General features: G+C 37.5%; 4 protein-coding genes across 6 annotated transcripts; 1 reads left to right on the top strand and 3 right to left on the bottom strand.

The window, feature by feature from the left end:
* Positions 1-1432: 1432 nt before the first annotated feature.
* LOC112193534 (acyl-CoA-binding domain-containing protein 4) lies at positions 1433-8395 on the bottom strand. Its single transcript, XM_024333716.2, has 18 exons — positions 8133-8395; positions 7649-7719; positions 6601-6664; positions 6319-6390; positions 5983-6177; positions 5822-5899; positions 5358-5468; positions 5127-5193; positions 4795-4856; positions 4541-4680; positions 4072-4198; positions 3867-3981; positions 3649-3737; positions 3356-3439; positions 3089-3274; positions 2386-2541; positions 2104-2163; positions 1433-1945 (listed from the first exon to the last, which is right to left on the bottom strand). Exons 1-18 carry the CDS (start codon positions 8295-8297, stop codon positions 1760-1762), a joined length of 2028 nt encoding a protein of 675 aa, XP_024189484.1. The 5' UTR covers positions 8298-8395; the 3' UTR covers positions 1433-1759.
* A 4190-nt stretch (positions 8396-12585) lies between these two features.
* On the top strand, positions 12586-19339 carry LOC112192158 (lysine-specific demethylase JMJ25). Of its 3 annotated transcripts, none has more exons than XM_024331741.2 (14): positions 12586-12831; positions 13479-14043; positions 14411-14550; positions 14629-14728; positions 14864-14996; positions 15078-15132; positions 15430-16108; positions 16275-16604; positions 16917-17342; positions 17435-17507; positions 18058-18143; positions 18473-18619; positions 18752-18822; positions 19029-19339. In XM_024331741.2, the coding sequence occupies exons 2-14, from the start codon at positions 13519-13521 to the stop codon at positions 19126-19128; spliced, it is 2865 nt and encodes a 954-aa protein (XP_024187509.1). In that variant the 5' UTR covers positions 12586-12831; positions 13479-13518; the 3' UTR covers positions 19129-19339. The 3 variants fall into 3 exon arrangements, with proteins under 3 accessions (XP_024187509.1, XP_024187510.1, XP_024187508.1); XM_024331742.2 differs by having other exon boundaries at positions 13389-14043; positions 18473-18592; XM_024331740.2 differs by having other exon boundaries at positions 13389-14043.
* A 137-nt stretch (positions 19340-19476) lies between these two features.
* LOC112192159 (psbP domain-containing protein 7, chloroplastic) lies at positions 19477-20672 on the bottom strand. Its single transcript, XM_024331743.2, has 3 exons — positions 20230-20672; positions 19881-20115; positions 19477-19796 (listed from the first exon to the last, which is right to left on the bottom strand). Exons 1-3 carry the CDS (start codon positions 20567-20569, stop codon positions 19484-19486), a joined length of 888 nt encoding a protein of 295 aa, XP_024187511.1. The 5' UTR covers positions 20570-20672; the 3' UTR covers positions 19477-19483.
* A 619-nt stretch (positions 20673-21291) lies between these two features.
* Positions 21292-24984, bottom strand: LOC112193060 (zinc finger protein GAI-ASSOCIATED FACTOR 1). Its single transcript, XM_024333082.2, has 3 exons — positions 24455-24984; positions 23117-23513; positions 21292-22477 (listed from the first exon to the last, which is right to left on the bottom strand). Exons 1-3 carry the CDS (start codon positions 24666-24668, stop codon positions 21529-21531), a joined length of 1560 nt encoding a protein of 519 aa, XP_024188850.1. The 5' UTR covers positions 24669-24984; the 3' UTR covers positions 21292-21528.
* Positions 24985-25540: the final 556 nt, after the last annotated feature.

Here is a 25540-nt window from a genome sequence, read left to right as displayed (position 1 = left end):
TGAGGATTAGGTCCCCGTACCCGCCTCAATCCCCGTTAACAATATTACTAATTTATTATATATAAATTCATACAAATAATTATCGATTGTAAACTATGAAGTTAAAATCAAATATCAACATAAAATAAATTCTTTATTTCAATTAAATAAAAACAAATATAAGTCTCGCTTAAAAAAAAAAAACAATAAACGTATGCATTCGACAAAAAAATTTCACAATCAACTGCTTAGTGTAACCTAACAACTTACTCATTCACTCGAACAAGATGAATTGAATATTATCAAAAATATATTGACAGAATTTAAATATTGACAAAAAGATGAAGTTTACATAGATATATATTTATAAATAATATCAAAAATATATATAATATATATATATATATTAGATAATTCTTATTTGGTGGGTATGTGGATGAGGATCAAAATATCATCCCCACCCCGTACCCGATTTCAGAATTCGAATACTGGGGATCCCTATCCTCGTTACCCGATTTCCCCCAAATTTCTCCCCATTAGGGTCGAATACCCGATGGGTACCCTACCCTATCCCTAGAAGGAAAGGTACTTTATAGAATTGTTGAAGGAAAACAAATAAATGACAGATGTGGGAAGGTGAAGAAACAAATACGAATTGCCGTAGTTATCGACCAAATCTCTAAGTTATTTGGATATAATTATCCATTAATAAGCACTATTCCGATCAGTGTTGTAACGGTAGCTGTTAATTGCCATTTGGGAGGTTTATTTGATTTTGTAATATATATCAAATTTTCTATTTTTTTATTTTTAGTAAATACGACAATTCAATTCAAAATAATAACGATTACAATTGATAGATGTAAAAACTATATCCAAATAAAATTTAAGAAAACAATCCAAGATGCAAACTAAGCATCAAAATATAAACCTTATAAAGACCTAACTCGATGCAAAAATGCATCTGATTAAACACCGGATGTAAATCGGGATTGGTAAAAGTTACCAATGGTATGACCGCCCATACAAATTTCATAAAAAACAATGCGTCAAATAGAGAGATAACAAGTAGTCCATACCATCTGCTGCATTAGAGTTGAGCTACACAATTTACTTGCTAATCACTTTCATTGCAATTACATGTTCGATATCAGTAAACTTTTTGTACGTGCTTCAAATTAAGGACGTTTTTTTTTTGTCTCCGATGGTTACAGTAACAATAACGCATCCCTCTTATTGCTGCATTGTATAGTTGCTGTCAATTAGACTAGTTACATTACACTTAACCTCGCTTTAGAATGTTTCTTCCTAAATAAGATGCTTTGAATAGGTAATTAAAGTTAAAGTTCGTTCCCTTTCGTCAAGTAGGCACCATTGACACAACGAACACATAATGAAATATTCAAATTAACCAAAAAAGACTCGAGTAATAACAAAATGGGGGTCACTCTCATATTCTCAAAAGGCAACACAGTATAAATGTGATCTATACTTCACTCAATACGTTCACTTTGAAATTTGAATACAATCTTCAACAAAAATTGGTGACCCAAAAGAATACAGCACCGACACACATGAAACTACATAACTGAAATGGCAGTACATGTATTCATGCAAAAACCCCAAAAAGGGGGTTCGCTATCGCCAATAAGAACCTCATGTCTTATTTTTCTATCACAAGAACAAAGACCTTGGTTAAGTAGAACAAATATATGTGAGCAAAAATAAGTGAAAGAGAACCAAATCTAACAACCCTATCCAGTTTGGCTTTGACAGATAATTAGGCATCATCAGATTTTTCACTGCCAGGTGTTCCGGCAAGCCAGCCCCAGACGCCTCCTGAGCCCTGCTTTTTAGCATTCAGAGCAGCTTGTTCAGATGCAGCTTTTTGCCGCTGGAGGAGTTCAAGTTCCTTCTGCAATGCCTCCATTGTTTGGAGCTTCTGTCGTAGTTCTGCTAGTTCAACCTGTAGGTTTAAAGGTTCAAACAGTTATTAGCAGTAAATGAACATGAGTTGTAAGAAATCTTGTTTGGTGGGAACATCAAGTTGGACTGATAATCAAGTGATACTTGTCCATATTGTGACCCATAAGGTGAAAAATCAGTTAAAACATGATGCCATACCTCAAGTTTGAAGCATCTGGACTGCTCAGATGCAAGTTGTCCCCGTACAGATTGAAGCTCCTATATAAGAGCAATAAGATCAATGGCAATTCATAGAGGAAAAACATGCAAGAATTATCCGTGCCCTAGCAAAATACTTCCAAAAGGTAGATAAGTGAAGATACTTCCAACTTGTCATATCTTTGGCATGAATTTAACACCAGACACAACCTTAAAGAACTTTTTGTTCCTTGTAAACACCTAAAGTTGCTCTAAGCTAAAATAAAATAAAAGTATACCCACCTTGTATAGGTCAGTGTTACGAGTCTCTGCTTCTGATAACTCTTGTTTTAATTGGAGAGATTGCGCCTTCTCCTTACTGAGTGATGATTCTAATTCCTCTTTATCTCCTTTGAGTGTTGCTAGAAGATGCTCATTGAAATTCTTGCCTCTGAATTTCTGCAGGAGAGTCTAGATGATTGAGCAATAACTAACAACATGAAAAGCACAGTACAATGGCCAAATAAAAATGGATATAAAAACAGGGAAACAGATTAACACAAGCAAATTTTTCTACTCTGGGAATTACTGGGTGAGTAAGAAAGTAGTACCCATGTACAATTTTGGCAAGATAATCAACATCTAGCTGACAACATGAGGGTGAAAAGCAAGTTTTAGTGAACAGTGGCTCTCCGCAATGATTTTACAATATCAAACCTATAGGAGACAAGGGAAGGGAGGGAGGGGGGACTAGTTTCCCTGACCAAGTATACCATATATGCAAATAGTTCTGACATCCAATGGGATCTAGATGATATTTGTCATTTTTGTGAAAGACTGAACCTGATTGAACTCAATAAGCACTGACTAACCAACAGCATAAATGCATGGTTGTGCATACCATCTGATGGAATTAATATTGCACACCAAATGGTTAAGTTTCTTAAAATTGCTTTCTTACGAATAAAAACAAAGGCTAACTCTCTCCAAGCTTTTGTGTGCTTACCATTGCCTCTGTGTCAACGTTGTCCATAACTATTTCCCTAATTTTTCCTTCTTGTCCAGCTCCATACTCGGACTCCACATCTCTGGTAGCAGTAGTGGCATTATGCACGGCAGAAACACTGTCCGGGACAGAAGTTTCCATTTTTGATTGCAAGCTTGACTTGTGGCTTGGTTTGAGAACGTTAACCTAACAGGAAGAATCAAAATTTAGGAGGAAAATGAAACAAGAGCAGAAGAAGCCAAAATTATTTTGAAAATTGCTCCTCACCTCATTATTGTAACGTCCATTGTATCCTCCAAAAGATAAAAGCACATCTTCACCATTGTAAGAACCTACGACCAAACTTAATCCCTACAGAAGAATGCAATCAGATGGCAGTTCCATTACATCACTGCTGGTAGTGAAATAAATCAAATAATCACATTTACCACAAAGACATGGCATCAAATCCCTCGTGTAGGCAAAGATATTAGCAAGAGGGCGCAAAATGATCAACATAGCATTAATATAATAAGTCATTTAAAATTGAAAAATGTGGAGTGACTCCCACAAATAGATACCTCACTAGCAACAGGAATACGCCCTTCAACAGTAGTTACAACAGACCAAACTAGTGTAGACATGTTTAGGACAACGGTTTCTGATACCCCTGCAAAAACACAAAATGAAGAGTTAAGTACCTAACCCATGTGGAAAGTGGATTTCAAGTAAGAAGAAAATCTACCAACACCTATCACGTCCAATACCAACCAGGTACGAAGTAGAGTTGTATACATACCACTCTTATTGTCACCACCACCAACAATGAACCAATTTTCCCCAACTGGCACACCTGCATGTCCAGCCCGTGGAGTTGGTATCTCGCCTTGTTGTGTGGGTCGTGACCACTCCATCTACAAGGTCCAAATGTAGGAAAGGCATGAATTATGATTTTGTCAAACAACAAGAAAAGACAAGTTTTAGAATAAAACAGGTTATCTTACAGTTTGCAAATCAAGGACATGCAGATCATTGAAGCAAGTTGCATGGGAACCCCCACCAAAGATAAGGAGGTAGCGGTCAGCATGAACAGCAGCAGCATGATCAGACCTTGGAGAAGGGGACACCCCTCTGAAAGAATGACAATGAAAAAATATTAACCTCAAAGTGCATTACACATAAATTGTCAAAATTCAGCTTTAAGAAATAAAAAGCTCAAATATATAATGAATCACCACCCAAAAATTAAGAGCTTTTGCAAGGCTAACTCCATCTCATATATAATTAACTAGAGTATACATATTCTGAGAAGATATCATTAACTTGACTATATATGTTTATATAACCAACACCCCCTCCAAAAAAAAAAATGGAACTCATGCTAAAATTTATAACTGAAACGGAAAATTGTCTTCGTAATTATGCCAAATATATGCATTGCACATGCTTATGAAGTTGGCAGTTATGTCTTACACAGCATCAATCTCATCCCATGTCATTGTTTCTAGGTCAAGAATGTGGAGATCATTTAACAAAGTTCTCTTCGCATCCTGTCCACCAAAAATCACCAAGCTACCTCCAATAAGGGTGACGGATTGACCTCCGCGTGATGTCTGCAAACGAAAAAGAAAAGGACTTGTTTTGAAAAAAAAATCCAGAAACACACTTGTGCTAGTTCATACCTAGGTCCATAGGAATACATAAGAATCAAGAAAACTGATAAATACCGGTGGTTTCCCATAAGTCTTTAAGAACGACCAAGTAGAAGTGTGTAGATCGAATGCCTTTACTGTAAAACAGGAGGAAACACATGATAAGAATAAATTATTTAAAACAAAAAACAAAAGAAGTATGAAAAAAATGAGTCAATGTAAAAGATGCGAAATGAAGTTGAATCAGCATGAAGATCTTTATCTTACTACTGGGAAAGCACTGATTCAATAGTAAGAAGGACACAGCTTAGAAATCTTAGAATGAAGCTAGTCAAAGGTTTTATTCAAAACTAGTTAAGAAAAGTTAAACCAGCAAAATCATAGGACACCAACATAATAATTCATACCTTGAATAGACTCAGTAGGATCCTTTGTATGTCCAGCAATTGAGATAAGTTTATTGCCCCATGGTATCTACAGAAACAAAGAAATGATTGCACAATGTCACCATTGGTATTTAGAGTTGTTGCAAGAAAATCCAGTAGAAAGAGATTTATATTGTGCAAAAGTTTATGCATTTATGATAGAACTTTGTTTCTGAAATTCATTGAGAAAAATAAAAAATTGTCTATACTAACCAAGGAATGACCAGCACAGGGGCTTATTGTTACTGGAGACGGCGAGTCGTGTGATTCAGCCCCAACTTTGGCCTCAATCTTTGACCAAGTCCAACTCCTTAAATCGAAAACCTAAATTGTAATTCAAATCAGTGACAATGGGACACTGTATATACAAATGTGTATAGAGAACATTAAGTTTGAATATAGACCTTCAACAAAAAGTGAATATACATCTTAGAATAATTAGATACACTTGAACATCCATAAGTCACTTTTCTTCATGAGTGAAATATAATATATAAAAAATTCTACAGGGTGACACCCCTGTATCCAAGCTGTAATCTACCATCTAATATCAGTATTTACAAGAATTGTAGAAAACAGATACCCCAAAAGACCACTAGAATATACTCCAGCTCTCTTATTTAGACTACTATGTGGTTGCAGATATGTATGGTGGCAAGTGAATATAAGCTGCTTACATGGAGATCATTTAGGTAACGACCATTGTGGTTTCCACCATATATATACATCTTGTCTTGTATAACTGCTGCTCCATGCTGAAAGTTGAGAACCTTGTGTTCAAAACCAGGTGGTGGAGAAATGGACAAAATCAAGAAATGATGAGTTGACGTCCTAATACCTCATATCGGGCTTTCGGACGTTGGCCAGACACTGGAGGTGCAATCCACTGATCGTAAACACCAACAGAACCAATGCCTTCGGAGACAACATCTTTATCCTGTGCTTCCTGTATGCTCCCATTTTCAGCAGAGATTGTCTTTGTCTCTGGATAAGGGTTCCCATTCTCAACAACTGGCCCAACTTTTGAATTTTGCTGCAACAACCGAAAAAACATACATACAGAAGAATGAGAATGAGGCGCACATATGGTATATCTCAAGCCTATTACTACTACCAGTTGGCAATATACTGGGAAAGAAAAGACGATATTGTATAAAACTTTCATATTACTCACATTCATTTGTACATCTACCACAGGCTCAGAAACAGAGTTTGATGCTCTTGAATACCAACCTGGATCTTCTTCCTACTCAAAAGCAGATCAAGATATATTAGTTAAAGCTCTTGCTGACATTAAGAAAAAATAAAGATCTGAAAACTCTAAAGCCCTTGGGTTTAGCCCAAGTGGTGATGAAGGGTGGGTAATAGACTAATAGGATTAGAATAGGTCAGGGGTTCGATCACCTAAGATGTAACCCCACAAAATGTAAATAGATCTGAGTCCTATTACACAGACCTCCAATATCTTCACAAAAAGACGCATTGCTTCAGTGGAGGCCATGTCCGCAAGCTTCTTCCAGCTGCAAATTAAGCATACAATGCACTATTATAAAAGTAAATAGTGGAACACAATCTCCAACTAGGCTATAAGCTTATTGCAGCAGTCTTTTACTAACATATGTACAGAAGTGTAATGTATTATAATTGATATTCACCAAAAGAGAGGTCCCTAAGGAACAACTCAAAAACAATGTGATACGGGACAGAGAGAGAGAGAGAGAGAGAGAGAGAGAGAGAGAGTTGGAGGGTGCGGGTCAGAAATAAGCAATAACAATTTTTTTTTCTTTTAATAAATAATGTTTCATAATTAGAAATATTGTATTTTGAACTTCTCATGGAAGTGAAATCATATTAGTTGGCAAACCTTATATAAGGCCTCCATTTGGAAACTTCCGGGTGTTGATCTTCTCAGTTCAAGGGGGATTCCTAAACTGTAACAAGACTATAAAAATTTTGGTACTGAAATAGTTACAAAATTTACCCCATCTCTTGTATATTTTCTGTTGATCAAGCCTAGGTCTGAGCAGAAAAATGAGACTACAAACTTTGGTACTGAAATAGTTACAACATTTAATTTATCTGTAGCTGCTTTCTGATGGTCAAGTCTAGGTCTGAGCAAAATAATTTACCAAAAAATACATCTGTTCCCTTTTGCCAATGATATGAACTTGCCAAGGAATATCAGGTTTACCAGACATTTTCTCTATGTCTGTATCACGGATAATCATCTTACACACTGTCCTCCCAAATCCAGCACTACATATGGTCCAAAATTCCACAGATCACTATACAAACTACAGTATTTGATTATCTATACATATATACCCTCTTGTTCCCAGACTTAATGACCAAATACCCTAAGCTATTCCCTGATAACTTCAACCATCTAAACAGTAACTACTAATCACCAAGTCCATGAAACAAGGGAATTTCAATCAAAGTAGATTCACAAACATGTTGTTTGGCATGACCGAGTTGAAATAGAGCGTCTTATGTAAGCATACCTGCTCCATTTGCTTTTCTCAACTGCATTCCAAGCACTCGGTTCTGGTGTGTTACACGGTCCTACAGTAGCCTGCCATTGCATTTGTATAAACAATAAGCCACACCGAACCGACAAGCAAATCCTAATTCATATAGAACTATTTATGAGCAGAATTCAAACTAAATTTCAGATCAACATCAAGATATGACAATCTGCATTTCAAAATTCCAGATCTACCTAAAATCACACACAGTACTAAGCACAAAATAATCAAATCATATTTGCGCATCAAAACTTAAAACTAATCCACCGCACAAGTCAAAACCACCACAACACCAAGTCGTAAGCCAAATTCAACATAATTAGGATGGCATTACAGTCAGTACCGACATTTCTAATGCAAATGCGATCGAAAAAAATATGAATTGTGATTGAGATCGACATTCGGAGCAGAACGAAATACGAAGAAAAGAAGCGAGGGGAATGAGATCGAGGAGTAGTACCTGCTGGTAGAGAGCGTAGAGGATGAGAGCGGACTCGGAGTTGAATTTGGCGCGAACGGCTTTAGAAGAGGAGCGAGGAGATCCGTCGAAGCCGGCGTAGGAGGCCGCCGCGTAGAACCGCTCAGGATACTGAAGCCCCGAGCTCGCCCGAGCCATGCTAGCCATTTCTTCTCTCCCTCTCTCTCTCTCTCTCTCTCTCTGTCTTTCTCAGTTCTGGAAGAGAGAAAGAGAAACGTGTTTGTAAAATTCCCAAAAATTAAATTTGGGATTTTTTTTTTTTTTGAGTTTGAATTAATAATAATAGAAAAAGGGAGGGTGTTTGGCTTGGGATTTGGGTAAAGTGCGAGTGACCAACAAATTGTTTAAGGGTCTGGCTGGTTTTATTTATAAGCTTGCGATCTGGAAGTCATTCTTTTTTCTTTCTTTTTTTCTCTTTTGGGTTTCTTCAGATCTAATTTTCTGGTAATTTTTTTATTTTATTGGATTTTCAGGTTTGTACTTTACAGTATTTGAACACAGATTCGGTTTGGGTCTAACCATTAATCTTTGTTTTAATTTTATTCGGAATGAGCGAAATTATACATTAATTTACTCTTTAAAGACAAAAAAGAGAGTAATTATGTACATACTTTGAAACTGGACAACTACAAAAAAACGGTAATTCGACCGGAAGATTGATAAGGTACATATCTTGGTGAACTCATAATGTCGCTTCACATGATGTGTTGAACCAAAATGATTTTAAAAAAAATATATTTTTATGATGAAGATGTAATAGTATAAAATATCTGAACTTGTACAACATCAAATGCTATACCAATCTGTTGTAGCTCGTGAGTTATTTCATTTATCGACCCTCGAACCTTCATTTGATCCGTCACTAGTTAGGATGATTTTATTTGTAGCAGGTTGTGCTCTCCGGTCTTCGTGATAGTAATTTTTATTTAGCTATCATATAGAGTGAAATGAAACCTATAATTTAAAACATGTTTCAATTCAATCTTCATAAAGATGTATCTACTATCTAGCAAGACTTGCTTGAATAACTATCAAATATAACAATTTTATCGTGTACTAAAGCGCTATAGTTTCATTAACCTAATTAGGTTTTGCTCCAAAAAAGTCAGAGTCAAAACTTGGGTTTCTTCGTGCGGTGATTTTCCTTGTCCAGCGGCACTCCAACGCCGATGACGGCTCTGCCTAGTAGAAGTATGGTGGCTGCAGTCGGGCGGGGATGTAGTTGCTTTGGGCGTGTTGTCGTGCGACATCTCTTTTGCTTCCAGATGGTGACGGCGGCGGTTCATGGAGCACGAAGGTGGGCGGGGAGACAAGGATTCAAAGGTTGGGCTTCTCTGATTTTGATGTGTGGTGGCTATGGCTGGTGGAGCGGTGATCAGTGTCGATGGCTAGTTGACCATGGATGGGGACAGTGGTATGTTGGTGGTAGTCAGGCCTATGGCAAAGGGTTAATGGTTGGGTGAGTGGAGGGGGGTGGTGGCTTAGAGATGAGAAGATCAACTGGGCAATTCTTGGCTTTCTTATGTTTGCTCTTAGGCTGGTGTCGGAGCTTTGGGGAAAGGAAGGAGAGGGATGCGGCTGGTTCGTTTTCTTTATTAGGGTTTTAGGTTTTGTTAAGGTTTTTTTGTTAGGGTTAATAAGTCCCCACTCACTTGAGCTGGGTTGGGTTATTTTGTGGTGTCATGGTTATTGTGTCATACCCGGGGATGATTAGGTTTATGTTCGGTTTATTCTTGGTGTCAATATGCTGACATGCGATCTTTGCACGCGGTCTTGGCTTTTTTGAGACACGATGTTGAAGAGGACGTAGTCTCTTATGTTGTTGATTACAAGAGTTTATTGAGAAACTCGGGTAAATTTGGTCTAAGTAGTCTTGGAAATTGGCGTATTGCGGTTATAGTTGAGCCCCTATCGGCTCATGGGGTTTTGGTCTATGTCCCCCCCCCCCCCCCGCCAAATGTATGGTTTTGGTGATTTAATGAATGTTCTTTCTCTCTAAAAAAAAACTATTTTATTGTAACTTATAAGTCGGAAATCCTCTAAAAAATACGACAAAAAATAATCTGTCACATACAAAAATTTTGTTTTTTTGTTTCAATTCATTTGATTATCATCAAACAAGTTCGGATGTGCTTGATTGGGGATCCAAAGAAATATTAACAGTTTGGAATTAAATTTAGGGAAAATTATTTACCCAAATTGAGCTTCATTAACCCCACTTACCCAAACATTTTATAAGATTTTTCACTTACCCAACAAATAGAGTATTTTTTGCCCTAATACCCAATTAAGTTTTTTTTTTTGTTATTGTGTATTTATTGAGACAATTTCACCCTCCCTCCCATGGTCACTTAGAGAGAAGTCAACGGAGACTTGACCGGAGTCCCGTCAATGCTCACCGGATTTCGGTCACTAGCCGAAGGAGTCCGGTCACTGGTCGCGGGACTCCAATCACCAGTCGCATGACTGCGGTCACCGTAGCCGGAGTTCGATCGCTAGTCGCAGGACTCCAGTCGCCGGTAGCCCGAATCCAGTCACAAGTCGCCGATAGTTCTCAAAAAACTCGTCGGAGATCTCATAGGTCACAGGAGAATATGATAGTTCCCTAATAATATGATTATTGCCCCACAGTAGCCCCTAATAATATGATTATTGCCCCTAAGAATAAGTGTATTGCCCCAATAAAATGATTATTGCCTCCCAATAATTAGCTAATCCAGCTATTCTGATCATCAACTTAAGGGAAAAACAACTTGAAACAAAATTCAAATCTCAAACTTGAAGATACAAACATGAAACTAATCATTGGTTCATAAAGAAACAAACAGAGTCATATACATAATCTATTTCAGACTTTTCAGTGCCTCCTAGCTACCTCAATAAAGAAAAGCACAGAAAGAAAGCTTTTACTTGGAGACTGCTTAACTCAGTGAGTCACAGCTACTGATTCACCATGGAAGGTCAAGAAGGAACTCGACAATCTTATCTCTAGCTAGTGAACAAGTTCTTCATTCTCTCGCACCCAGATGTGCAAAACATCAAAAAGGTCCAACTCAGACCCGAGAACCCAGACGATGAGTACTATTATCCAAATCTCGTTGATGTATCAGACCAGATCGTGAACCATCTTCAGACGGTGACGTCAAGGACCTAAATTCTTCAGACGTTGTTGACGTTCGACCCAAACTCCATTCCGGCAAGAGATTGGACTTGAACCAAAACCAAGTCGAACCAAACTTGGCGACTTCCAATCGTCAGCCACCTCAACTTCTTCCATATTGACGCGCCAGAATAGAACCTGACAAGGCAGCCGTCGACTCCTAATCGATCCGCTCCAAAATCGGATTCCGAGGCTCCGGCGATAACTTCTAGCAGCGGTGTCATCTCTGCCGTCGATGAAAGAGAGGAAGCGTGTGTGTGTGAGAGAGAGAGAGAGGAGTTTGTAGTTATTAATTAGGTTGGGGGTAAAAATGTCACTTGTGTTTAAATTGGGTAGATGGGAGTAAAATTTTATTCGGGCATCTCAAACAGACTACTTATTTCAAAATAAATTTAGGGTTATTATCACAAATGGTACATGAACTTATCCTCTATTTTATCGATGGTACCTGAACTTCAATTTTGATCACAACTAGTACCTGAACTTTTCGATTTCATTTTAAATGGTACCTAAGGCCACATTCGATCACTATTCCAGCAAAAAAAGCCAAATCTAAAAAGACAACAATAGAAAAAACAAGTTCAAGGCAAGTCTATTACAAAAAAATCATCACTATATATGTTCGCAACCCTCAAAATCATCAAAAATCATCACTATGATCGCCTGTCATGCCGTTTTTAGTCGGAATAGTGATCGGAGGTGGCTCTAGGTACCATTTAAAATGAAATCGAAAAGTTCGGGTACTGGTTGTGATCAAAATTGAAGTTCAGGTACCATCGATAAGATTGAGGTATAGTTCAGGTACCATTTGTGATAATAACCCATAAATTTAATATTTAGCTAAGTTTAGGCTAAAATTATACTCCAGCAGAATACCTAAACAAAAGTTACAAAAGTTAAATTGAACTTTTGCTAAATTAAATTCTCTAGCTATATTTAGGTAAGATGAGAGAAAATTTAACTAAAACCTAAATTTAACTTAGAATTTAGGTATTATGCTGGAGCATAACTCAATAACTAAGAATGATACTTGGAGATGCTGTTAGTGGAGTAAGTGGGAGTAACTTGACTCAAAATTGGGCAGTGGGAAATTAGTGTAAATTGGAAAACGAAAAGAAAAATAAAAAAGAAGTGAATTTCATATAGTGGTGCCGTGCACGACTTTCTGCCAACGGAAAAAAAATCAGTTTGACACGAAGTAACAGACTTGGAGCTTAAAAAAAAAAAAAAAAAAAAATCCCAGAGTTTCTGGTTAAACTTTCACAGATGTCGGAAAATAGCCGGAACAAGATAAAAGTGAATAAAACAAAAACAGGCGCAGAGAGAGAGAGAGAGAGAGAGAGAGCTTCGAAGAAGAAGAAGAAGAGAGGTCTTTTCAGGCCATCTCTGTAATCTCCTAATTGGCTCTCAACTATTAATGCCCAGACTGCGACTCACTCTCTTCCTCCTTTGAATTTCAATATAAATGCTGGCTCTCTCGTCTTCACTGCGTTCGTCTACTCCACCAAACCCTAGTTTCAGGTACTCTTTCAATATTCGCAATTTTAGGTGTGTAATTCTCCGTAAAGATATGTTCTTTATGCATGAAATTCTCGTTCTACTGATCTGATTGCTGCAATTTGAGCTCCGGAGAATTCTTCCGCTCAACTAAGCAATTACTCAGTTTCATAGGTTCAGTATCGTTCAGGCCAAAACTTAACAATTTGTCTAAGTTTACTTCTTTACCAAAGATGGTTCGTGCCTAGGAATCGTATATCAAGTTTTCATGTTCAAATTTTTTTAATTGAGCTTGTTCAATTTATCAAAAAGTGACCATGAGAAAAAGGAGAGAGTGTGATTTTTTTCTTATTCGGTTATTAATTGCTGTACTGTGGCAAAGTTATTGGTGATAAACTGACGATTTCATTGACAGTGCAAAATGTGTGTTTGAATTCATGGAGTGTATGTATGTTTTAGAAGTTTCGTGGGTTAATTTTTTTGCTAAGAATAATTAAAGGTGAAGAAGATAGGATTTTTTAATAGACAGCTTGGTTTGCAATAGTGCAATGTAATTATATCTGTTATTTGTTGATTTATAGGCTTCAAACTCCTTGGTGCGTTGGGCAGTTTTTGATGGCATTGCGGCCTTCTTGATTACATTCATTAAGTTTTAAAGGGCTTGTTTACTGGTAGGTCTTGCTACCATAGAACTGTTAGGAGTTCACTGCAATGGATCACCTACGTTCAACCCCTGGTAATGGCGAGGATAATGTCGGTATTCCTGATGATATGCGATGCAAGAGATCAGATGGGAAACAGTGGAGGTGCACGGCCATGTCTATGCCAGATAAAACAGTATGTGAAAAGCACTATATCCAGGCAAAGAAGAGGGCAGCTAATTCTGCAATGCGTGCTAATATGAAAAAAGCCAAGAGAAAATCGTTAGGGGAAAGTGATGTTTACTTGGAGAGTAAGAGTGATGATTTTGACGTGCCACTGGCAAGTATCAAATCAGAGGAGTTTTCTCGTCCGTCCCCAGGGAAAAAGTTCACCAAGATATCAAGAAACCAGTTTCGTTATTCACCTGATCCACCACCTATGAGGAGCGTGTCTAGGCATAATCCTCCAAATGACGAGAGAGAATCGGACGAGTATGAGGAAGATTGGAGTTCTTATAAGACACCACCTGTTTCTGCCTTGGACTCATCCATGAATAGGCCACAAAGTTTTGATGCTAATGCTATGACAGTTTCGGTATGTTGACTTGCATTGTATTAGCTGTTTCTTTTAGTACTATTAATACTATTGTGATGCTGCCGTCTTTTTTTGCTATTGTAGTGAACTGTCATACTAGTGTATGACAAGGAGCTTTTTAGGGTTTATTTAATCTCAATCCTTCCATGGGTTTATAATTCCTCAACATACCGGATTATTGAACATAAGGACTCAAAAGTCGAGACTGAAGCATACCATTTAATCTATGTGAATGATGTATTTCAATCTGTGTCTGTAGTGTATTTGTCATTAAAATGAAGCTGTACATTAAGAAAATAACAATTTGGAATTGGGTGACCATTACTCACTATGTTTTCTGATACTGAGGCAAACATACTTCTTGCAGGAATCCTCTGATGGAAGCTCAGAATCCTCTCAAGAGGCTGGTGGTCAAACTTGTCATCAGTGCCGGAGGAAGGACGACACAGTCATCTGGTGCCACAGATGTGATAGACGAGGATACTGTGATAGTTGTATTCGTACATGGTGAGGTTGAGTCTCTTGGAAAAAACGCTCGTGATTACATTTCCTGTCCATATTGTGTACTTATGCTTTATCTATCAGGTATTCGAACACCCCATTGGAAGATATTCAGAGCTCTTGTCCTGCATGTTGTGGTACCTGTAATTGCAAAGTGTGCCTTCGTAGAGACAATTTAGTAAAGGTAATTCATAATATGGACAGAGTGGTCTGCTACTAGTTGGATCATTGAGTTTAAAACAATTTGGCAAAACTTATGGCTGTATTGTTGCGATCAGCTTGTTGGTGGATGAATTATTCCGACATTTCTGTGCTGCAGGTAAGGATCAGAGAGATTCCCGCTCTAGACAAGTTGCAATATCTCCATTGTCTGCTGTCTTCTGTGCTCCCTGTGGTTAAGCAAATCCATCAAGAACAGTGCTTTGAAGTAGAACTAGAAAAAAAGCTTCGTGGTAAGATGCTCTCCGTAGCATTTTGAAATCGATACCTTTATATATTATTCTTACACCGAGTGACAATTACATATTTTGCAGGAAGTGATATAGATCTTGCCCGGACAAAACTGAATGCAGATGAGCAGATGTGCTGGTACTTTAATTTTCCCTGCATATTTGATATTAATATCCAACAAGTTAATTAAGGTCCAGTAAATGTCAAGATTCTAGTGGGGCCTGGCCACGAGTTTAGTCATGTTTGTCATAAATAAACTGATCCAAAATCTAGATTCCTGAAACCGGAGGAGCATATTGTTTCCATCTTTAGGGTTGTTTTCTTGGTGACTTGCCTGCGATTTCAGGTTTATTTTGGGAGAGCTGTGCTTTTACAAATATTTGGTTCCTGTTCTGAAATACCTTTTTTTTTTTGTGTATGTGTGTTTGAATGCAGCAATTTCTGTAGGATTCCCATCATTGATTATCATTGGCATTGTCCCAATTGTGCTTATGATCTGTGCCTTAACTGCTGTCTCGATCTTCGAGAAGCATCTATGCAAGTTGTCAAAGGAGAAGTGTCACAGGAGATTGGTGATGAAAATCAAGAAAAGGGAACCGTGCTGGAGCAGTTGCCGAAAGTCAGACTAATTTTTTCAGAAAAGTTCTCTGACTGGAAAGCGAACAGTGATGGCAGTATTCCTTGCCCCCCGAAGGAGTATGGTGGCTGTGGTTATTCAACATTGAGTTTAAGTCGTATCTTTAAGATGAACTGGGTTGCAAAGCTTGTCAAGAATGTGGAGGAAATGGTTAGTGGCTGTAGGGTTAATGATGCTGACCATCTAGAGAAAACTGAAGTTAATGATCCAAGACTTTGTCAGTATGCCCATAGAGAGGACAGTGACAATTTCTTGTACTGTCCTTCATCCCAGGATATTAAATCTGATGGGATTGCCAATTTTAAAAGACATTGGCTCAGGGGTGAGCCCATCATTGTAAAGCGGGTATTTGATAGCTCATCAGTTTCAAGCTGGGATCCCATGGTTATATGGAGAGGGATTCGGGAGACAACAGATGAAAAATCAAAAGATCAGAACAGAAAGGTGAAGGCTATCGATTGCTATGACTGGTCTGAGGTTCGCTCTATCAGCTATGTCTTGTATCTATTTCTATGGCTTTTCTTTCTTGATTTTACATCAACTGTTATAACCAATGTTTGTTTTAATGAAATAATCCAATATTTGGTATATATTTTACTGTTTACAACACCTAAACTATACCTCTGGATTGACATGATGGCAGGTTGATATTGAGGTTGGTCACTTCATCGAAGGATACTCTGAGGGACAAATTTATGAAAATGGTCGGCCAAAAATTTTAAAATTAAAAGACTGGCCCTCTCCCAGTGCTTCTGAAGAGTTTCTATTGTATCAGAGACCTGAATTTATCAGTAAACTGCCTTTACTTGAGTATATTCACTCCAAGTTTGGTCTTTTAAATGTTGCTGCAAAATTGCCCCATTATTCTTTGCAAAATGATGTGGGACCTAAGATTTTCATATCTTATGGGACCCATGAGGAACTTGATAGAGGCAATTCTGTGACCAATCTTCATTTCAACATGCGTGACATGGTTAGTTGTTCTCTATTCTTGTTGTTATTTGGTCATTGATGTTAATAGTTGGGCTTTGCTATATGCATAGACTGATAGTCTGATGTAGTTATTGCTATTTTTTACAGTCATTCATATTCAAATATATTACAATAATATGGTATATAGATGAGAGGGGGATTTCAAACTTAGGAACTCTACATTATGTTGGAGAGAAGTGCCTTACCACTAGACCAAATGCTACTATATTCTAAACAGGTTTTCAGTTTAGGGGACATTTTATTTATATATTAAGAAAAAAAGATAATTTTTTTTTTTTTTTATATGTATCAGGTATATTTGCTGGTGCATGCATGTGAGGTGAAGCAAAAAGGTCGGCAGAAGACAAAAACTGAGAACATGCAAAAACCCTTCGAGGAATCTGAGGTTAAAGAATCTCATGAGGATCTGGAAATGGGTACTGGAGACAGTACGTTCCCTGATCTATCAATTGATCAGAATGAGGAGAATCCATATGAGGCAAGGTTGGATACAGATAAAGTTGATAGTGCAGCTGATCATGGGATTGAAACTACTCCTGTTGAAGGGAATACCATCAGTTGTGAACAGTCAGAGAAAGAGGGTGATGATATCTCTCAAAAGACTCATCCTGGAGTTTTTTGGGATGTTTTCCGTCGAAAGGATGTTCCAAAGCTGACCGAGTATCTAAGAATACATGGGGAAGAATTTGGGAAGCTGAAGAGTGAAACAAACAACTTTGTAAGTTTATCTCTAGAATATTTATCCCTTTCGCTCAGTTGAATTGAAGTAGCTGCAATTCAGGCTAAGAGCTGATCCTACTTTTTGGACAGGTGACAAGACCTCTTTATGATGAAACACTGTTCCTGAATGAAAATCACAAAAGAAAATTGAAGGAAGAATTTGGTAAGGATAACTGACATTTTCCTTTTAATCATTTTGGGTGGAGAGAAAGAGAGGTCTCTGACTTTTTGACAGAGAGATCATTCCCTGGCAAAAATATTAGTGGCCACCAAATTCTGCTTTTAGTTTACTGTTTCTGATTTGAACACAGATCCTGACAGTGTCCATTTATCTTGAATTTATAAATGTAAAGCCCCTGTTGTGTGGTTTAATTTAATCACCCAGACCATCTAGACCTGTATTTATAATTAGTTAATCTTCTATATTTTAGTGATACTGCAATTTACACTTCATAACAATCTAGTCCGGTTCTCTTGTATGGCAACAATCTGCGACGCCCGCAACTGCATTGATCATGTTGGCTTCATAGCAGAGTCAAAATGATCAATTGTGGGTGTTTCACCATTGAAAACCTGCATCTGTATACTGTATCGATATGTATGGGTAATAAAGTTTTTGTATGTCTTGGATTTGTTAAAATTGTCTTGATAGTTGAGAAGTCAAAAGCGCATTAGTGTTTAAATAACCATAAACTTTCTTCTTTCTTTATCAGGGGTAGAGCCATGGTCCTTTGAACAGAATTTGGGGCAAGCTGTATTCATCCCTGCTGGATGCCCGTTTCAAGTCAGGAATCTTCAGGTAGTGCTTCCTAGCAAATAATACTTAAGAGTGAAATCTCAGAATTTTTAAAGGAAATGTGAAGTTTTCAGATTAACTTGACATAATATTTCATTAAAAACTTTATGGTGGTGCTGGGCCTTTCTGCCGTCATTTGAATTAGTGTACAGATAAAACAAGATCAGATCCAATGAATTGAGTTGCATTGAAGATTTCGATATAGTTTTCCTTGTTTTAGTTATATTATTAACTTTTGTGTCTTCATATGGCTATCCTGAATTTCTAGTGCTGTTTAGTTTATAACAAATAATTATAATTTATGTTTGATCTTTATGCACTTTCCTTTTCAGTCTACGGTTCAGCTGGGTCTTGATTTCTTATCTCCTGAAAGCCTTGGTGACGCTGCAAGACTGGCTGAAGAAATTCGCTGTCTTCCAAATGATCATGAAGCAAAGCAGCAAGTGTTGGAGGTTGGACAAGGGAAATTTTACGTAGAAGTATTCCGTGCCTTCCTTTCTTTTTCTTTTACTTTTTCCTATTAGTTGTGGAACTATTGTGCTCAAATCCCGTCCAGTAGCCTAATCTTTGTTTTGTTGGTATTCTCAATATTTGGTTGGGTTCTGATGCAGGTAGGAAAGATATCACTTTATGCAGCAAGTTCAGCTATTAAAGAAATTCAGAAATTGGTACTTGATCCAAAGTAAGCAAACCAGTCATTATATCCATTCTTATTTACTCAAACCCCATTGTTATTCCTTTTTTACTGTATCGAAAACAGAAGCAAAAATATTGTTGAGCACTTCCATTTAGAGAATATGCATCTAATTGCACCATTCACCACTCCAACCTCGATTTGCTTTTCGTCATGCATGTATTGAGGCCTTTTGCTTTATACTTCTGGTGCAGATTCAGTGGAGAGCTTGGGTTTGAAGATCCAAATTTGATTGCAGCAGTTTCTGAGAATTTGGAGAAAATTACCAAGCGAAGACAGATAGCATGTACTTGAAACTGTCTACAGTAGCGGCGACTTAGATGGTAGAAAATTTAGTAAAGGGATGGCTAGATGCCTTGATGAGTTTTCAACGTGTAAATGTGCAATGTGCAATATTGTGAATTCTTATGCTGTCTGATTGTAGGGGTACTGCCTCGCACCAAAAACAACAGTGTAGTAGTTGTGCCATTAGTTAATGAAAAGCTATATATTAATTTCTGCTCTAAATTATCGATTGGTTTACCATTCTTTTGTTTACTGTCATATTGCCCCCATAATTGCAAATGAGAAGGTACAAAATCAGAATATCCAAGAGATCACACGAACTCAAATTTGAATGACCAAAGTACTAATGCTTTCTCTCTTCATATCAAGGGCTGAGACTAAATGATTCAGCAATCGTTTGGAAATCAGACTTCACTTCTGGCCATTTCGATTCCGGTGCCTGAGCATTCAGAGTGAATAACCGTCCACCACGAACGCAACAGACAGCAATGTTATGACGATGAAACAAAGGACTCTCAACTCTGAATTCAAGCTCATAGTATTTCACATTTCTTAAGCTGTCCTCTCTCAAATTTGATTTTACCAAAGTTCCCTTCACATCGGGGCGTTTGCCAGCTCCTGTAATCGTCCGAACCACAGCTTCTCCCACTTCTTTTGGTCCTCCAAATGCTTCAATTCTACACACACAAAACGTCATGGATTAGCCAAATTGATTGCATGTTCGTCTCATTCTAAACACAAAACGTTAGTCACTTGCTTACTTGAAATCAAGAGATACCGGTGAGACAATGACACTAACATTGAGCTCGCCACTTGTGCCAGGCGGTCCAAATGCAACAACAGGTTCACTGACATTTCGACGCCGTCCAATTCCATCACCGGATTTGCTATTAATGTTCAAAGGAGGGGGATCGAGTGATCTTTCAAACTCTCTTTTCTCAGCTGCTCTATACAACAATGTCTGATCACCAACCCAATTTACTGGGTATATGAACTCTGTTGTTCACAATCAAGCAATAAAGTAAGAATTTCAGTATACAGTATACTAATGTATCCCAAGTAAAAATTAGCATGTCAAACATCATATATTAATGTACTAGCTTTACTGACCAAATCCCTCATTTGTGTCAATGCACCTACTGTACCCTCCTATAGGATATAGCACATCCAGCTTCAGATTCCTACTACTTTCTGGCGACAACCCAAGAAGGAAACTCGTAATCCCTACAAAGTTAGCACCAAGAGCAACCACAGAAGCTGACCCCAAACCAACTAGGAGCCGCCGCCCGAACCTGGATGCCAGCGGTGCAAACTGCTCCGCCGGAGACCTCTCTGCCCTGATTGATAACACTTGCAAAGCGGCTCTCCGGCTGCCGGAGAATTGTTTCACGCATTTCCGGTTGAAGCAAGCGTATTTGCATGCGTACAAGTAGTGTGGCAAGGCCGGCATTTTGTATCCTTTTGTGAAGGACTACTCGCTTATTTTAGTTCAATGCCTATTATCCAAACGAGTGGTAGTGGTACTAGTGCTTACGAGTCATATTTCGAACCATATATACGCTCTTGTGTTTTACTTTCCATCATGGTACCATATATATAACACCAATTCGCACTCGGAATCTTAAAGTCTTGGAGTGAAGAGCTTTTCTTTATATTCTTGGAAATCTGAGAACACAAAGATGATCACACAATATCAATTTTATGGGAGCTAGTACTCAAGACTCAAGAGACCTCTAAATTACTATTAAGTTTGTAACAATAAAACAACTTACTTTACTCTGAGAAACTGGATGAATGTTAGCATACTATTTGCATATATGTTGCACAACTTTGATGCCTTTGAGCAATTATGAGTTCAATAAATGAATCGTATGCTCTCCGATCCAACAATTACTTTAGTTCATAAAGACAAGTGCAACGCGGGGACATCCATCATAAGCATTCACTCGTTCTTAAGCGTATCGATCTTTAGTTAGAATCCGGTGCATTACTAGCAATTAATTAAATTATGATGACTACGTACGATTACCCAAGAAATTAATCATCTTATATATATATATGTTCACATTTTATCGACTCTAGCTTCTCTACATATTTTTTTTTATCTAATGATACAAATTACGTATCATAGTATATATATACTACTCACCCTGAGAAATTTGAAAATTAAGATTTAACAGCTAATTTTTGTTTGATCATGAAATTATAAAGAAGGAGAAAACAACACATTAAGTGAAATTAATACTAGCTAGCTGAGCTAGTCCGTACAAAAACTAGCACTCGATCTCTTGCTCAGTTTCCTCACATGTGCTTTTCGATTGCTAGCTCCATGTTGAAACTGATGTATCATTCAGCCAAACCACCTTGCATATATTCTTCTGAAAATATATTAATTAATGCGATCATTCATCAACTCCAGCTCCAACCAAACCCCATTAATTGATCATCATCTTCCTGCTTGTTTTGTCGCTGATGCTCATCATGTAGTACTTGTCTTTGTTGATGATCATGAAAAGTTTCTGATCTATTACCTCCTCCTCCTCCTCTTCCTCTTCCAATCCCCAGAAAGTCCACGGTCATCGTATCTCCTCCTCTACTCACATTTTTACCATGCAAGCTGAAACCATTACTAGTATTGTTATTATTATTATTATTACTCCTGCCATTAACGCTTTGCTCCATGTTCTTCATCAACACCCCATTGCTCTGATCAAATAATAGCCCACTGAACATTCCCATATTCCCATTACTAGCACCAAAAAACTGCGAGGAGGTCTCTTGTACCGGAATACTGTTACCATCTTTGTGCTGCATGAACTGGTTATTCACGTAGCTAGGAAAGTCACCATATGTTGAGGGTGCCATGCTCATACCACTAGAATTATTGCTGCTCATTGTTGCACCCATTTGAGCTGCTTTCTGCAGCAACTCGGTGGCGGACAAGTGGCCGGAGATTGAGCTGGGGAGTACTTGGTGCCCGTGGTGATTATGAAACAGTGCACTACTTGTTGGTGATGACAATGAATTGTTGTTCAGGCCGCATCTGGATGATGGCAACATGTTTGCTGGTACTCCTTGGGGCAGTAGGGTTAAATTAGGATTTTTGGTGTCGAAATGATCAAAGTGATCAGATGTATTGCTACTTCTTGTTGATGGGATGGTGGCAGCTGTTTCGGTGTTACTCATCGGTATTGAGGCCGGGATCATGAGCTCGCCGCCGGAAACTAGTTGGCCGCCTTGTTGTAAGTTCTGTTGTCCCATGTTGTTGGACATTAGTACTCCTTGTCCTTGAACTGGTGTCTTGTTTTCTTCAGCTATGGCATCACAGAAAGCTCTGTGGGTGATAAAGCTATCTCTTCTGCATAACATATATAATACAGAAACGTTAAAAATTTAGTCACAAAAATCTCTATAGGTGCCATGGATAAAAAGGTACTAAGCATTTAATTATGCCTTTAATTTTTTATTATTATACGTACTATAAACTAATTTGACCAGCACAAGTCTTTTGTTCAAGATCGAGCTTATCAAGTCGGCAAGTATTACAAGAAATCTGTCTCTTTGTATTCTATTACTGATTGCATTTTACTTCCTTTTTTTTTTTTAAATGAATCTGTCTCTTACTATTTTGGACTGTTTTATTTGTCTTCTCCAATTGGGTGCAAGAAGCTTCTAGAAATCTGTAGATTGGGGTCCAAATTGGTTCAAGTATTGTATATGGGTATCCTGTTTGATTAAATGAGTAGGATTAATTAGGACTTTCAGCCTGTCAGGCCACAAATGAAGATACTTAATTAATCAACCAATTTTACATCTCTTTTTATTTATTCAGGCTATTAATCAACTTGACGTATTAAAAGATTCACATGATATTCTAATTCTACTCATGCATCCCAAGCATGCATTATTCTGCGTACAATAATCGTATTAGAGTTGTTTACCAGTAATCTAATTTTGTATAATTAATTATAGAAATTAGAGAATGATTAACACAAACCTGGAGAAGACGGTTCCACAGTCACATTTGTATTCTCTAGTACCACAGGTCTTAGAATGAGCTTTCCAGTCCGATTGCACTGCATACTTCTTCGAGCACTTGTCACATTTCCACTTTTTTTCACCGTGCTTCCGGCAAAAGTGCTTCTTGATCCCCGTGAGATCTCCCAGTGCCCGGGAGGGTTCATGGTGGACGCATGAGGGTTCGGGGCAGATGTAGACCCGCTTCCGGATTTCGGTGCTTGATCTTTGCTTAAGCTTCCATGGCAAGTTGTGGCCTCTTCGGTGCAATTGGAGGTTTTGGTCCCTTTGGAACCCTTTCTTGCAAATTTCGCACACGAATCGGTTTGTTGCCATCAGGGTCTTTGGTGACAAGGCTATCACTTCAGCACTAGGATCTGCATTAATGTAGAAGTATATATATCATTTTGACATCAACATGATGTAATCAATTGAATCCATTCATTACCAAATTAAACAGAATGTGATCATCTACTAGCATTTTGAACTTTGAAGTTGAAAAATGCATACACAATTCATTTAAGTGGTAGCTAGATCCAATTTCAGCATTCACGATGAGGATTTACACCGGAAAAAAATGTCTCCAGAGATTGAGGAGAATGATATTTAATCGCGTTTTGTAAGCACCCCACCGTACACATTTTCTTCAACAAAAAAAAAACAACTAAAATGTAAAGAATGTATGGAAAAAATCTAACTCCTTTTCAAGTTAAACAGATACTCAAAAACGAAATATAAAAGATATGGGGTCGGAGACCAGTCAAATTAAATAGCCAATAGTTAAGTACAATGATTGAAATATAGAAGCCAATAATTGAATCCTTTTCAACTAGTTACACATCAATAATACACAGTACATTTTTTCGAAAAATGCAAGAAAATCATTTCTCCACGCCTCTCTTCAATCAAAGGTGTTTCAAGTTTATCTAGAAAGAACTAATTATATATATAGTTATTTCAACACACACACACACATATTTATATAGATAAGCATGAAGCTTTAAGTTACTGATAGAAACGATTAATTAACAAAAATTGATGAAATATAAGAGATGGAATCTTAATGAAATAAAAACATACCATTAATGGTGTTTTTGAAATCTATCAAGCTCAGTTACACATATGTAGTATACAAAAGCTAACCCAAAATTCTTACTATTGAATCTTCCCCATTTAAAATTTTCATTCTTACTCAATGTAATTGAAAGAACGATATTTAGATATATTAGTTAGAGACATGACCATCAAATCCAAATATAAAACCTTGAAAAGGGAAAGAAAATTAGTATTACTCATGAAGATGTAGTTTGAACTGTACCTGGAGTTCCTGGTAGGTTTCTTTTCTTCTTGGCTGGTGGAGGTTGCTGTTGTTCAGTTGCAGAATTACCATTGATTGTAATTTCCTCAAGAGAATTGGAGCCATGGAAGTGATTTAGTAGCTCTTGTTGTTGCTGTTGTTGAAGCACTTCTTCAGCACTGGTAGTATTTCCTGAAGAGAAGCTCCTAACACCACTACCTGTGATAGTTGACATGGGATGAATAAGGAAGATAAAGATAAAAGGGAAAGAGATTTTTATTGACTAGTTTGTCTTTCTTGCAAACTATAACTAGCTCTAAATTTGTTTCTTTCCCAACTCAACTAGCTCTTGTTCTTGCTGCTATCTCTCTCTCTCTCTCTAAAGGAACACTAGCTAACTCATTATAATTAAAAAAGAAAAATGAAACAGAAAAGATGGGATTTGTTTCAAGTGGAGGAAGACAAAACCCAGAAAATTCTCCTTCAATTGTGGTGGAAGGGAGTTCTGGTTGGCATGATATGAACAAATAAACCAGGTCTTTCTTTGATTTTGTATTGTAGTAAACTAATAATAATTTCAAGACACTGTTTGCTTTGATATAGATATCAAGATATGCCCCTAACTTTATTGGATTATAATTATATTGCCATTTCATACCCTTTTTCTTAATTAGTTCCATATTTGTTAATTTTTTGAAGTTCTTCAATTTTCAATTTTCAAATATTGAGCTAACCGAATATGCTAACTAAATATTACATCTCTATTATTAAAGCATTATCTCTACTTTAAAGTCTTAAATTTGATAAACGTCCCCTCCTAATTAGTTTTATTATGCATGTCCAATGTACTCATATCTGTCATTGTAATTCTTCGAAGTTTGTATTGACCTGAATATTTTGTTATCTTTATCTTGTATAAGTATTTATTTTTAAGTCGGTGTGGAGTCATATCTGTCGTTTCCCCCTTTCTTCCACTTTTCTTTCCATCCATGGCGATGATTGATAGAAATTTTAATTAGGGCTGTCAATTCTGACACGACCCGATAACACGACTCAAAACCCGCACGAAATAAAGCAAGTTGAACCCGCATGATTAAAAAGCGGGTC

This window comes from Rosa chinensis, chromosome 3 (assembly GCF_002994745.2).
Source record: "Rosa chinensis cultivar Old Blush chromosome 3, RchiOBHm-V2, whole genome shotgun sequence".
NCBI classification, from domain to species: Eukaryota; Viridiplantae; Streptophyta; class Magnoliopsida; order Rosales; family Rosaceae; genus Rosa; species Rosa chinensis.
Note: the sequence above shows the minus strand (reverse complement) of the source record. Positions and strands in the feature narration are given on the sequence as shown.

Bases quoted from the DNA above. Each gene is read 5' to 3' on its own strand.
- LOC112192159 (XM_024331743.2), bottom strand. From the start codon at position 20,569: ATGCCGGCCTTGCCACACTACTTGTACGCATGCAAATACGCTTGCTTC. The intron at 20,116-20,229 runs GTCAGTAAAGCT...TGTGAACAACAG, and splicing joins TGACACAAATGAGGGATTTG to AGTTCATATACCCAGTAAAT. The intron at 19,797-19,880 runs GTAAGCAAGTGA...TTGTGTGTGTAG, and splicing joins CCGGTATCTCTTGATTTCAA to AATTGAAGCATTTGGAGGAC.
- LOC112192158 (XM_024331741.2), top strand. From the start codon at position 13,519: ATGGATCACCTACGTTCAACCCCTGGTAATGGCGAGGATAATGTCGGT. The intron at 14,729-14,863 runs GTAATTCATAAT...TCTGTGCTGCAG, and splicing joins GTAGAGACAATTTAGTAAAG to GTAAGGATCAGAGAGATTCC. The intron at 18,620-18,751 runs GTATTCCGTGCC...GTTCTGATGCAG, and splicing joins AAGGGAAATTTTACGTAGAA to GTAGGAAAGATATCACTTTA.
- LOC112193534 (XM_024333716.2), bottom strand. From the start codon at position 8,297: ATGGCTAGCATGGCTCGGGCGAGCTCGGGGCTTCAGTATCCTGAGCGG. The intron at 7,720-8,132 runs GTACTACTCCTC...ATGCAATGGCAG, and splicing joins TCTACGCTCTCTACCAGCAG to GCTACTGTAGGACCGTGTAA. The intron at 3,440-3,648 runs GTATCTATTTGT...ATTCTTCTGTAG, and splicing joins GTATTCCTGTTGCTAGTGAG to GGATTAAGTTTGGTCGTAGG.
- LOC112193060 (XM_024333082.2), bottom strand. From the start codon at position 24,668: ATGTCAACTATCACAGGTAGTGGTGTTAGGAGCTTCTCTTCAGGAAAT. The intron at 23,514-24,454 runs GTACAGTTCAAA...ACATTAATGCAG, and splicing joins AAACCTACCAGGAACTCCAG to ATCCTAGTGCTGAAGTGATA. The intron at 22,478-23,116 runs GTTTGTGTTAAT...TATGTTATGCAG, and splicing joins TGTGGAACCGTCTTCTCCAG to AAGAGATAGCTTTATCACCC.